Genomic DNA, 14,541 nt, shown 5'->3' with positions numbered 1-14,541 from the left:
AAAATCCTTATTTTTATTTATTTGTTCTCTTAATTTATATGTTAGAGTCAGCCATAAGGACTGTTATCAGTTAAAAACAATTTAACAATTATTATTTAGAAAACCTTGAAAACCAAAGATATAGTTATGCTAATGGCATAAGCCAAAGGAGAAAAGAATAAGCTAAGAAAAAGTTTAAAAAATTCACACACAGAGTAACCACAAGTAAAATATAATTTTATAGTCAACAGGTGCTCTCACCTGTGCCATATACAATTCTTCTAGTTCAAGCAATTTCATTTTAGTATAAAAGCTGCCTTTTAAGTTAAACATTTCACGGAAGTCAGGGTATATATCCAGTAAGTAGGATAGCTGTTTCTGGAAAAGCAAAACCTCATTATCTACCAAGCTGTGTTTCAAACATTTGATTAAGTGTGACTATCCGGAACATAATGTTCAAAAAGAGAGTCTTCAAAAAATATTTTCATATGACTTAGCTATTGCTTTTCTCCTTAGCAGAAGCATTTTTAACATTTCAATCCAAATGCAGCCAACAAAAAAACCTACCAAAACCACCCATGTTCCATAACAGAAATATGCTAAATGAAATTATCTGCACAAATTATTCAACAGGGAAACTGAGAGCACAGGAGGCAAGTGAGAAACATACAGCCTCTATTGCAAAGACTATCTGGTTATAAGTTCTTTGGCTTCACTTTTAAATAAAAGCACTATTTAACCTTTCACTCCAGTTTCTTTGTGATAAAGCACACCTTAAACAGTTACTAAAACAGCTGTGATTCAAACCTACTCCTATTCTACTCAATCAGAAATGAGAAAACACATTCGCTTCCTCAACATTTCAGCTTCAGCTGAAGACACCATCCATGTCTTTAATCATTTGCATCAATATCCGTGCTATTTGCACAAGAAAAACTTGTAGCATAAAGTTGAACATAAAAAAGTACAGGGAAAAGCTACACCTTGGCAAGGTTGATCCAAGTGCTGCAGCAACGATAGAGCACCACACCTCCACTGCAGATGCCAACACAAATGCCGTGTCATGGCTGGTCAAAGCCAAGCACTTTTACTTCTCAAGGTAAAGAGAAAATTTTCTATTTAGTCTACTACAACTGCATTGAGACTAAAATCATAACATTTTTTAGTACTCAATGCAGCACTAAATACCCACATTCCTAAGTGGGATTGCTAAGCAGAAACGTTGATAGAAAATGTGATAATTAAATATACAATGAACAACTCAGGCAGAGCCCAGCAGCCATGGCTGAGCTGAGGTTGAAAGAGAAGAGCATCCATCACCTCTGGCTAATGACCTTTGTTCATCTCTCCCCCTCTCAGCCTAGTTCTGACTAATGCCTATTTTTCCACAGTTAATATTGAAGAAGTTAAAAAGCATATTGTCCTGTCAATGTTTCACACACAGTAACTCCAACACTGACGTCTAAAGTATCACCAGATACACCTGAATTCCCCAGAAAGGCTAATTAAGCTTTTACTCAGTCTTTATGTAATACCAGTTATCTGGATCTCTCATGATATTCCAGAACACTGCCTTTAGACCTATACATTCATTCAACTTACTGTATAAAGTGGGGGAGGGAAAAAATTACCACCAGGAACTGCTACACAGACCCAGGAAACAAAGCAGGACAATAATGGATAAGGGGGTTGGTCAGTATGACCCAAGAACTCCATAAAAATTTCCTGTGAACTAGATATTATTTTTCTACTTAATTTGTAAAGAACTCATTGTAACACGACAGAAAACATTTTTGGAAAATATCTCATCGTAACAGCCTTTTGTTTAGGAATAAGATTTATTCCTAAAGACAGTCAATGCACTTCTTGATGTGTGGGATGAGAGAACTTCACGTGAAAATAAAATAAAATAAAAACAACACACAAAACCCCCGAGCCTTTAGAAACAACTGAGATTTTCAGATTTCAAGGAGAAATACTTTGAGATTTCAAAGTAACACTGCAGCAGCAGCCTGTTTCATCAATATGCTCTGAAAAGAATGCTATGAAACCTTTAGAGAAGCCTAAATTAGCAGGCAGAAGATTTCCTTTCCACATGCAACACAGTTGAAATCCTGAGGTCTATCTCCATGGATTAGAAGTACAACCAGCCACAAAAGGATGCTTACTTGCCTTAAAATCCCATTGTACTTCTTCATTGCCATAACTTTTGGAAGTTAAATTTTATCAAAATACTGTTATTTCAAGAATTGCAATGCACACGTCTGTTAGGTTTCCTTTCCTTCACCCAGGCAATGAGCTACACTCATTAATATAGGCAATGATAAATAAATGGCTGTTTAGTTCTGAGTGTCTTACACAGATAAACACTGCAATCAGTTCTTTTGGTCTCCTTTAACTCCCATCTGACTGCAGTAATGCAAAATCTACCTGCATTGGTATTAATGACCACAAACATAAGCACATCTGGTTTAAATGGAAAAAAAAAAAAATCTTACTTTTCCAGTTTAATTGGTTAAAAAAATTCCACTCACTCCTTCACATGACAGGTGTGACATACCTTACTTACAGTAAGGTATTTTACATGACCAGGGTTCAAATGACATAACACAGAACTACTGCAAGGCATTTCTAGTACCCACAGTCACAGTTTATTACAAATCACAGCAAAGAACAAATGCTCAAAGACTTCCTCATGAAATTAAGCATCCATGAAATTCACTACAAATCTATATTAGAAAGCACTCAGTATGAGTGGTACTGTAACTTTTTGGATAAAACAGATTGCTTTATCCAAAGACTGGTGTTAGGAATGTTATTACAGATCATGCAGATTTTTTTCTAAATGGAAAAATAATTAAAGGAATAGTTAAATTTATACTTTTATAACACATTTTATAACTCAATCCTTTGAGTTAGAGAAATTTGATACTCTTGAAGGTAAATAATTTGATTCTTAGAAATATTTGCCTCAAAAATCTCACTTAACTTTGAATGTCAAAAATTTTAAGTCTTACCACTTTTTATCCTAAATAGTGATTCTATCTTCTATAAACACTAGGTGTCATTTTCCAAAGAAAGGATTACAGCTATATCAAAATATAGCTTTATATCAATATCAAAAATATATTTTTTTTAAATTTTTGAATCCAACTATTTCAGAACACAGTCTAAATCACAAAATTTGATGCTATACTTTGAAGCTATAACCAAAAGGCAAATGCAAAGCTCATATTATTATTTGTAAAATATATGGAGATTTACAAAGGTAGAGATTAGATAGTATTAACATCTTAAAATTCTTATAAATGACAGCAAGTATAATGTTTCTTTTTCCATTTACTTTTTTTTAAACCCCAAAGAAAATATCTTAATAGTAAACACCCCTAAATATTGTCTTAATATACTTAAGATAAGAATACTTACTGCCAGGCATTGTTAATCAAGGATCCGTCTTCAATTTTGCAAAAGCATAAGAAACTCTGAAGGAAACAAACAAAAAACCGAAGTCAAGACTATAGCTTAAGACAATTTACATCCAAATATGCTCAGTAATTCATGAAGAATGAGCATTCTTCAGCTCCAATACCAAAGGGGCTGTTACCACAGAAATCCAGATATCCTCTTAGCTGACCAGACTAGATGTAGATTTTGCCTGTTCCTGAAATGCAGTCATTCTGCTCTTGCCTTTGATGCTGGAGTAAACATTTTTCTGTTGTGTATTGTGACCTTCCCAAGTGCCACTGTTTAGGATGATAAATCCTGAACATCTCACAGGATGCTTCCACTTTAGCTCTAAACCACAGCACTTCCCTGTTAAAATGCCTGAAAGAGGTTTATGTTCAACACTATGAAAAACAATTGAAAAACCTGCGTGGCACTTTCTAGGGCATTTTTCTCCCAGTATCAAAAAAGGCAAATTTTAGATCAGAGTACAACCTCCTATACACAATAGCCACTCAAAGGATTTTTGATGCAATTAAATATATTCATAAAATGAACTCATCTGAAGTTACAACAATCTATTTTGGATATAAAAGTAGCCAAATCTACTGTTCCTTTAATTAGCACTACAATGCAAATTATTTGGAGATTTTTCTGTATTAAAGCAGTGCATTTTGATTTTAATAATTGCCAAATGCAAACTCCCCATAAATGTACTTTTCCACAAGTAAGAACAAAATCTCAGTTAACGATACTGAGTGTTGCTTTCTTCAAAAATAAAATAAATTTTTAAATAAAAGATATTCAGCTAATAATTGTATGTATACATACACCAAAAAATTTTAATTCCATGGATGGATAATGTGAGAATAAATATTTAATTTGGTCAACATATGTTTTAATGACCACATATTAAAACAATGCTCATAGTTGCTAAAAATAAACTTTATTCTCATATATGCATTTCAGTCAAAGGTTCCAATTTGCTGACAGCAACTGGGATTAAAAATAGTACTTCAAAGTAAGTTATTTAAAATATCTCATCTATTAGAAAGCTGTAGGTCCCACTCCAAGGGCAGCATGAGAAGCAATGTAATTTTGTAAAAGGAAATGTGCTGCAGATTGTCATGTCCAACAGACACATGAAGAAGCAAAATCTCTGCTTCAGAATGTAGTTATGGACCTAACTGAAACATTACAGAAAACAGATTTACTGACATAAAAAAAAAATGCAGAGAACCTGGTGAGAGTTTCAGGGAGTCTAGTGCCAGAGACTCAGGAGTGTTTCACTGACCATCTCCAGCAATCAGGAATTCAATACATTTTCCTAAAACACAAGCACTGCTATCAACTCACTTTTACAAGATTTTTAGAAGAGTGTTCTGTAGAAATTGCTAGAAAAGTTGTATCAACTAAGACATATAGAAAATATCTGGTTTAAAATAATTCACTGGGTTTTTAGTCATTTTATGATCTGTAACAGAACCAAAAATTCGACATGGAGGTGGCCTGGCCCCTACATGCAGAACAAAGCACAAAATTTCCTCTCCATAAAGTCTTCCATCACTGCCTCACTTGGCCTAGGACAAAGTTTAATCCACAGATGCTGTCACCTGTTACAGCAGAACAGAACTAAAGCAAACCAAGAAGCTTCCCACTATGAGTATGCTCAGCTATTTGTCACTGAGCTAAAAGAGGGAAAATCCCCCCACAGAATTTGATGAAGTACAACTTAGCTAATTAAAAGAGAGCTGTGGAAAATCATGTGATACCATTTAGTTTCCTAGCCTAACACTTGCTGTTTAACATATTCCATGTCAATTTGTGACATGTGACAGATCACCAGATGCAACTACAGATATCAAATACTAGACACTGTTTTCTCCACCAAAGCAACTGACTTCTGGATGTTAAAAAGGCAAATAAAACCATACCTACTTTTCTGTGGAGGACTAAAAGTCATCGTGTTTTTTCTAAGGATATAACAATAGTTCTAAATGTAATTATAATCAATTGCAAAGATAATGACTGTACCTTAAAAGACATAGGAACACTTGCATAACAAAAGTTCAGTTTTCTTTTGAGATGATTTTACACCATTTGGCTAGGAAACCCAATGTCAAATTATTGTTCATCAGAACATGGATAAAAATACATTTTCTTCCATTTTTTTTTTTTCATTAACTAACCCAGGATCTGAAATTAAAGGATAGTTTATAAGCACAAAAATTTCTTATTATCACAAGATTCCAGAAATGGCACTGAAAGCCAAACAAAAAAGCAAAGATTGTTTTCCTGTACGCCCTAATACAATGGACCTGTTTAAAACACCTAAAATGGAAAAAATTATATAACCTTGTGCTACATGTAAAGAAAGAGAAGTCAGCATACCTAAGATTTTGTATTTTCTTCCAATAAGCCCTCTGTTATGTCATTATGTAATACCATAAATATTTAACTTGATTTTGAGTCTCCAAAATGAAATTGCCAGCTGGGCTCCTTTTCATTCCCCCAGCTTAAGCCAAATAAAGGCAGAGGCTTAAGCACCTCTCACACAGGCACAGGCATGAACTGAAAAATTAAAAATCCACTGCACATTTACTTTTTAGATCACTTAGTTCCTCATTCATATTTCCTCTTTGAAAAATTAATCAATGCCTTTAGCTTTGAAAGTAGGCAAAAGGCCAGTACAATGCAAGATTAATAAATCACATGGTCATTCCTAAATACAGACTGTTAAGCTCCAACTATGATTCCCAGAACCCAAAAAATGCAATGTAAAATGGATTTACATACCACAGTGTAATTCTGGGAAAGGATCTGACTTTAATCTGACTTTAATCTGAACTACCTTTCTCAGCTGGAGAAGCAATGCCATGTATGAAGGTGGCTGAATTAATGAGACTATCCTGTTCTCTTACCCAAGACAGATGCAACTACAAAAAACATGATTTGCTTTCACTTCAAAAAATTACATCTCTTCAAATTATTTAAAAATTGTGTGGTAACTTTACAAGGATTACTTCCTTATGGAGCTAGGCTGGGCAGTTAAAAGTCACTGACATTAACCAAAGCTGTTTCTAACATGTACTCTTTATAATTTACATTTTATCATTATACTTGAATTGCCAACTCTGGTGAGTATTTTCACACCCCCTTCAACTTGCATGCAATATAAAATTTGTTCATTCTTTTCTACCGTACAAGTTTGGATTAGAAGTAGAGAGAAGTTAGTGTCCATCATGAACTGCAAACATTGGCAACATCTAAAAAATACGTTTAATCACAAACTATATTTTCATTACATTTTGTAAGGTTTTTTCCTGAATCAGAAATTAATCTCATTCTAGCTGTCTTTTTTAGACAAATATTAGAATTTTTATCAAAAGGCTTAAATAAAACCTATGGATAAGCCTTTAGGCCTATCAGCGCACTACAATCAAGATTTCAACTCCAAACCACCAGTTTCTCAAAGAAATTTGTTTAAGAGCATTAACACCAAGTCTTCAAGCAACATGTCCTGAAATTACTTGAGAAAATATTTCAAAATATTTAGAATTAATTATAAACACTTTAGGAAGTAACTACTTATAAAATCCCAAAGCCTTGGCTGTTAACTCTGGGTTTAGCTTACCTACTCAGCTTGCCCAGCAAACATTGGTGTAGCTCTGCAAAGTTTAACAGCTGGGCTAGCACACTGGGATTTGATATAGCAACTAAAACTCTGGTTTAAAGTTATAGGCTTTCCCACAAGTCCTACAACAGCATAGAGACAATGCACACCGCAATATTTTCTTCCTTGTATCACAGCTCAAAGGACCACGGGATACCTTTCCAGATGTATCCAAAAAGAGACGTTGTACTACGGTTTTCAGTAACAGGATTTGTGAACTCACACCTCAAGTTACCTAAAGCACGGCTCCGTGATGCACAATTAACTTTAAAGATGAAGCCAAGAAAGCTCACAGTGTCAATCTGCATTGTGTTCGGTTAATATCTCGAGCAATAATTGACCTCCTGTCAATTTGCATTGTGTTCGGTTAATATCTCGCTGTCTTAAGGTCCATTTGAAGAAAACCTGCCGAGGGAACTCCCAAAGCCACAGCCCTGCGCGGTAAAAGCGAGGGGATCCGCTCGCTGTCCCGAGCTCCGCTGTCCCCGGAGCTCCCGTGGCGAGCAGACCCGTCCGGAGGGGGAGAGCCAGCCTGCCAGCCCTTCCGCCGGGACCAGCGCCCTCAGGGACACCCCGAGCCGCTGCCACGGCGGCTCCAGGCAGAGGCGATGCCCTGAGGCTCTCCCGCGCCAGCCTGGCGGCCCAAGCCTCCCGCCACTCCCTCAGCGCCCACCCCTCTGGCGCGTCCTCCTCGTTCCCAAGCGTGGAGAAGGGGAAAGAAGCGAGAGATCGCGACGAGGAGGCGACTGCGAGGGTGAACACGAGTGGCCGCACCACTGCCCGGCTGCCCCAAACTCACCTCAGCCTCCCCTCCGGCTCGGTTTAGCAGCCGCCATCTTCACCCGCCCCCCCGCCCACCCCGTTGAGTGCTCCGTAGCGCAGTGCACGCCGGGAGCTGTAGTTCTATCTGGAGTCGTTCCGTCTCCTGTTCCGCCCATCTCTCCCACACAGAGAGGACACCGAGGGGTCGCAGCGGACGAAGAAGCGCCCCGACTCGGCCCGGAGGGACAGTCCCGGGGCATGGGGCCGGCTGAGCCCCGCCAGGCGCGGGCCGGGCGGGCGGAGGCCGCCGAAGCGGACCACAACTCCCAGAGGTACTTGCGGCGTGGGCTCGCCGGCTCCTGGGGGCGGCGCTCCCCGACTCCCGTGCCCGCCCCGCGCCGTGAGGGCGGCTCGGTGCCGCGGGCGGGCGGTGGTGCCGGTGCCCGGTGGGTCCGGCCTGTGCGCGGCCCTGGACTCCTCTCAACCATGGACTGAAGGAAGGGGCAGGGGAGAGTGAGCGGTGCTGGACGCTCCCCTGAGGCCGGAGTTCAAACGCACCTATACAGACAGTGATGCCAAACCCCGGTGAAAATCAGTGAAACCCAAGGCAGCACAATCTCTTAGTCTGTTTTCCTTGAAATAATACTGCCAGCTTCCAAATCTGATGTCTTTGACCCCAGATTTTCCAGACAAGCAAGGGAAAAGCAGAAGTCTTTCACAGAATCGTTAAGATTGAGAAAGACCTCCCAAGACCAATGAACCCAACCTATAACCTTTTCAAGCAGACCATGGCACTGAGTGGCAAGTCCAGTGGTTGAACAGCACCACCTCCCTGGGCACCCTTTCCCAATGCTTAACCACCTTTTCAGTGAAGAAAGTTTTTCTGATGTCCAACTTGAACCTCCCCTGATGCAACTTAAGGCCATTTTCTCTTGTCCTGTTTCTTTTTGCCTGGAGAAAGTGACTGACCTCCACCTGGACACAACGTACTTTCAGGCAGTTGTTGAGGTCAAGAAGATCCCCCTGAGTGTCCTTTCTCCAGGCCAAAAACTCTGAGCTCCCTCAGCCGCTCCTTATCAGGTGTGTTTTCCAGCCCCTTCCCCAGCACTGCTGTCCTATTCTGGACATACTGCAGCACCTCAAATGTCATTTTTTGTCATGAGGAGCTGACAACTGAACACAGGAGTTGAGGTGTGGCCTCACCAGTGCTCAGTACGGGGTGACAGTGTTCTCACACTATTGCTGATACAGGCCGGATGCCACCAACCTTTTTGGCCACCTGAGCAAACAGTGGCTCATGTTCAGCCACTGTTGACCAGCACTCCCAGGGCCTTTTTCACCAGCATCTTTCCAGCCACTCTTCCCCGAGCCTACAGTGCTGCATGCAGCTGTTGTGACCCAAGTGCAGCACCTGGCACTTTGCCTTGATGAACTTCATACATTGGTCTTGGCCCATTGATCCAGCCTATAGCCCTAAAAGCCCATTTCCTGTTGTAGTAGTTCCTTCTAAAGGAGAACATGTCAATCCATTTGAGTTTATATCTTTCAGTGACTTCAGTTCTGTTTGTGTTGCATCTGTTAAAAACTAGCATTTTATTTTCTTATGCTTTTGAAACTACTTGAAATTTTACTTTCACCAGTAGTAGAAACAGGATCAGTGTTTCACTTGTGTTCCTTGAAAATAGTCCCTAAAAACGTGAAACTGAGGAAGTGAGATGTCTACACGTCTCACAGTTTTCAGCAGTATCCAAAACATGTTAATTCACGGAAATTGGACAGACTCACATGTGGGTGCAACTGAGCAAGTTAAAGGCTTCTGATTCATTTATATAATTTCTGAAATAGAGTTTATGGCTTTGAACTCTTGGGGCCAAACATAATGAAAGTGATAAGACACAGTGAACATTCAGCCTTCCATAAATATGTGTATTGAGTTACTGCCTGCAAAACAGAACATATTGGCATTAGAAGCCAATTTCTTAAGGTTTCTGCCAACAACAGTCAGAACTACATAGAACTACATTTGCCCTTTGTCCTTTTAGTACAGCTGGTGATAATAATCCTCCTCATTTTCTGAAACCTAGAGGAAAGTTTTAATTTTTTTTCATCAGCCAAAAATTCAAATGCATTATTATGGTCTTAACTCATGCCAGATGCAGCTTTAGTTCAAAGATCATCCTTCTAACCATCAGCTACAGGCAGTCTTCTCTCTTTACTGAAGTGTTTCATTCCAACTATTTGTCTCATTTTTCTTTTCTCTGTGCATAAGGGCATGCAGGCTTCAATGTTCTCGTCATGACATATGGTTTCAGCTAGTGCAATTGCTAGATCTTACTAGTTGTCTAAACAAAACAAGCAGCAAGCCAGGTTGGAGCCACTGCTCAGAGATATTAAATGTAACACTATGAGTAGCATCCTGATTTCTGTAAAACAGTTTGAAACCAGTTTAAGTTGCCTGACATTATAGTTACTCTTTCTGTGATGAATACTCTTTATTCTCTGAGGGTTTTCAAAATGTTTTCCCCCATTTTTATTGTTTTTAACACATCTGTGTATATGGAGTAGCCCTACAAAGCTCAGATAAGAGAATAACTACAGTGTTGGGATTGAGGTTTGTTTGAAGACAGCTGATATGTTTCAAAGCAGGCTTCTTTTATTACATTATTACATAAACCATGTGGTATGCAATACTCAATAAAAGTCAATAAAGCCCTTAGCATAATTGTAGTGCTGTTGTTTAAAACAACTGTTTTCCTAATTCAGTTTCAAAACAGAGGAAACAGCTGTAGTCTATAAATATGTATGTGTTGATCTTTTTGGGCTTCCTTATGTATTAAGTAATGGGTAGCAAATTTAGTTGTGAATTACAAGAATTTTTAATTTTAGTGAGGACATCGGAAGATTATCCAGACACCTTTTTGTCCAACGTCAATTTTTCATTTACTGTCAATGAAAGATGGACCTTTGACCATATCTAAGCTGACAATCAAACTAGAAAAAGTTGAACTGCATACATAAAACACTGCTGCATGGGTAATTTGCAGCCAAACAATCTGGTTTTACATCCCCCCATCCCAAGCCCATCAAAGTGGACTGGCCAGTTTTGCTTGAATATCTCCTAAATCTGCTGGAACAACAATTTGTACACATGCTGGTCCACATATGCACAAAAGTCCATGGCCCAAGTGACCTGCTTTTACAGTTCTTTAAAACATGATGGTCATCATTTTGGAGCAGGTCCAATGGATGGCAACAGAAGTAATTGGAGAGAGCTGGGCCTGTTCAGCCTTGGGAAGAGACAACTGAGAGGGGATCTCATCAAAGTCTGTCAATGTCTGTAGGGAGGCGTCAGAGGATGGACCAGGCTCTGCTCATTGGTGCTCAGCAATAGGACAAGAGGCAATGGGCAGAAACTGATGCCCAGGAAGTTCCACCTGAATATGAGGAAGAACTTCTTTGCTGTATGGGTGATTGAGTACTGGAACAGTTTGTCCAGAGAGTTTGTGAAGTCTCCCTTACTGGAGATATTCAAGAACCATCTGAATATAATCCTTTGCCATGTGCTATGGGATGACCCTGCCTAAGCAGGGAAGTTGGACCAGATGACCCACTGTGGTCCCTTCCAGCCTTATCCATTCTGTTATTCTATGATTATTATATTAGCAGAACTTTTAGAACTTTTACTTGATAAGTATCTGAAGTGTGAGACTGAAACATCTTGTTCAGCAGCCAATAATAAAATGTGAATTGCATGAGTAATTTGGCAGCAGCAGTTCTACGTTTTCTGATTGACCTAAGACTGCAATCAAATGTTCAGTATTTACAGCAAGCAGCAAAAAAGTACTTCAGTTTGAAGTGCTCATGGAGGTTCAAAGGGTATCAGGAATGATTAGTTAGCCTTAAATGGTCTAAGAGAATGAGCTCTTCAATGAGTTTTAAAGAAAAAATACCGAAAAGTAAAAAATCCCTAAGAAATTTGTGTACTCCAGCAACAATACAATGCAGGAATAATAGAAAGCTGATGATGCTTTTATACTTGTGTAAGAAGGATACTGTTGATTGTAAAATGTTGCAGATAAAGAGATAAGGAAATGTTCAGTACTCATTCACAGAAATGAATAATGCCTGGATTAGTGAACATTAATAATCCAGTTGCTGAACAGTTATAATCCATTATAACATTAATTTCAGCTTTCAATAGTGAAAAAACAGGAGTTTTCATAGCAATGACTCCATTGCTTGCTCAGCCACCACTAAAGAAAGCCACTCACAGGCATTTCATTGAATGAAAATGAAATGTTATAAGTATATAATGAGACACCAAATAATAATTTTGTTAATATGTGGTTTTTGTCATATTTTTCCAACCTTGCATTTTTATGGTTGATTCTACAAATGGGTGGCAACTACAACATTTTATTACCATCCAAATGTAGCTGATGATATGTTTCTACCAGCTTCATGTAGCCAGTGCAAAAGTCTAATGGGGAATAGAAGCTGATAGAGGTTGTCGTGGCCGGAATGAAGTCACACTACCTTCGAGTGCCATTATGCTGGATGTGTTGGAATTCCAATATTAGCAGGAGTCAAAGGCAGCCAAATGGTGCCACAATTGATATCACTGATGCATTTTTCTCAGTCACTCTGGCAACAGAGTGCAGGCCACAGTTTGCTTTTGCTTGTAGGAGTGTCCAGTATACCTGGAATTGACTGCCCTATGGGTGGAAACACAGCCAACCATCTGCCATGGACTGATCCAGACTGCACAGGAAAAGGGTGGAGCTTCAGAACACCTGCAATACATCGATGATATCATTGTGTGGGACAATACAGCAGAAGAAATTTTTGAGAAAGGAAAGAAAAAAAAAAAACAAGTTCAACTGAAAGCTGGTCTTGACACAAAACAAAGTAAGCTAAAGGGACCTGCACAGGTGTGGCAGGACTCTCCTCCCTACCACAGAAGATCTTATCTGTTCTATCAGCAGGTGTGACAGCTCTGGGCATTCTCACCCTCACATGACTTGGTGAGATAACCCAGGCTGGACATTTGTCCAGTAGGGAGTTATCTCTGATGCCAGAGGTGGAATTCCCAGCTGACAAACATCTGGCCTTGAGAACAAGATGTAGGGAGATAAGCTAGAATTTCTAGCATTTCAAGACTGACAAGACTGACGGACACTTCACTTTACAAACTATAAAAGCCACACAAACCTTTCACAAAATCAGAAGTCTCCTACACACACCCTGGAAATGTGTTGGGCTTTTCCCCGAAGTTTGGATGCAAACTTTGTGGTTACTTCCCTGGAAATTGAGTGAAAGGATTCTATGTGTATTCTATATGTATTCTCCATCATCAATTTGGTGGTAACTTTTTTGTCATGCACTGTATTTTTTATCTACTCATAGTTATTTTTGTTTTATCCTGCTTAGTAAGTATTCTGGTTAAAATCTTATATCTTGTTAGCCTTGTGTGTATTCAATAAATAATTCATTTTATAGTAGACCTAATCAGCCATTCTTAAGAACTTGCAAGAAAGAGCAATCCAGGTGCAGGCTGCATCAAATAGAGCTATTGCCAGAAATCTGAGTCAAAGGCAGGACCTGTCTAAGCTTTCACTCCCTTTGTAACAATGAGAGATCGAGTTCTTGGGAGAAAAATGGCAGGATGGATGCAATCGTGTGCAATGGAAGTGGTTAACAAAATAGCTGCTATGTCCCCACTGGCTAACAGGAAGGAAACACAAGCTTTCCTAGGCCTAGTGGAGCTTGAGAGAATGCACATTCCAGGTTATAGTCAGCTTGTTGGCCCCTTTATCAAGTGAACCAGAAGAAGAAATATTTCAAGCAGGAGGAGGCCTTTGAGCAGATCAAACAGGAAACAGCTCTTGGGCCCATATTGACAGGACTAGCCATGCAGAATATCCTCTACACTGCAGCAGGGGAGCAGGGTGTCACCTGGAGCCTCTGGCAAAGTGTACTACTTTGAAAGCTATTGATTTTTTGAGGTTGGGATTGAATGCACTTGAGATGGTATTTTGTGTTTGGACTTAGGTGTTTATTATTTTTTATTTATGTTACAGTCTCACTACTCTGAGTTTGGCAGCTTTTTCATTAGTAAGGCACAAAATGGCTAACTAACTCTTGCTTTAAGGTCTTTTAAAACTAAACTATCTGATTAAGAAAGGACACTTAGATTATTTTCTCTTTTAACTTAATAAGTGATCTCCTGAAGTCCGCAATGTGGACTTTTTTGTCTAATCACAAAACGTCGCTTAAATCTATGAAGAAGGAAGAAGAAGGTAAAGAAGAACAACCTGCCTCCACCCTAAAACCTCCATCTTGCTTCATATTTATTTCTACATTTTAAAATCCTAAACTCTAAGTTTTCTATTTTGTGATATTACAGATTTTTAACTAACTATACACTCGTAATTTTAGTGATATTAATTAGTTTTAAAAGTTTGTTCTATGACTTTAGGTCAAATGCAGTGTTCTCTTGTGGGTCTGTGTCTTCAAGCACAGAAAGTTTAAAATTTTTAGTATTTAGTATCCTAACAGAAAGTAAACCAGTTGGGAGATCCCAAGTCAGAACTACAATTTAATAGGAAATTTAAAGTAAATGCAATAGTACAAAACAGTGACAGAGTCAGAATACAACCTGACAACCCTGTCAGTCAGAGTGT

The 14,541-nt window shown here is 39.0% G+C and overlaps 1 protein-coding gene across 4 annotated transcripts in view; it reads right to left on the bottom strand.

The window, feature by feature from the left end:
* The window catches only part of EFR3A (EFR3 homolog A), a 77,450-nt gene extending 69,506 nt beyond the window's left edge, over nucleotides 1–7,944 (bottom strand). For 3 of the 4 annotated variants that reach the window (XM_053951931.1, XM_053951917.1, XM_053951924.1), the window contains exons 1-2: nucleotides 7,896–7,944; nucleotides 3,406–3,461 (exon numbers count right to left, since the gene is read on the bottom strand). Coding sequence is in view for 1 of the 4 variants with exons in the window: in XM_053951924.1 (XP_053807899.1) it covers nucleotides 3,406–3,415 (10 nt within the window). In the remaining 3 variants the exon portion in view is untranslated. The remainder of the gene's footprint in view (nucleotides 1–3,405; nucleotides 3,462–7,895) is intronic. The other variant, XM_053951937.1, reaches the window with a different exon arrangement.
* Between the last annotated feature and the right edge of the window lie 6,597 nt (nucleotides 7,945–14,541).

Source organism: Vidua chalybeata, chromosome 1, assembly GCF_026979565.1.
Source record: "Vidua chalybeata isolate OUT-0048 chromosome 1, bVidCha1 merged haplotype, whole genome shotgun sequence".
NCBI classification, from domain to species: Eukaryota; Metazoa; Chordata; class Aves; order Passeriformes; family Viduidae; genus Vidua; species Vidua chalybeata.
The sequence above is the reverse complement of the archived record's forward strand: the minus strand, read 5'-3'. Positions and strand labels throughout refer to the sequence as shown.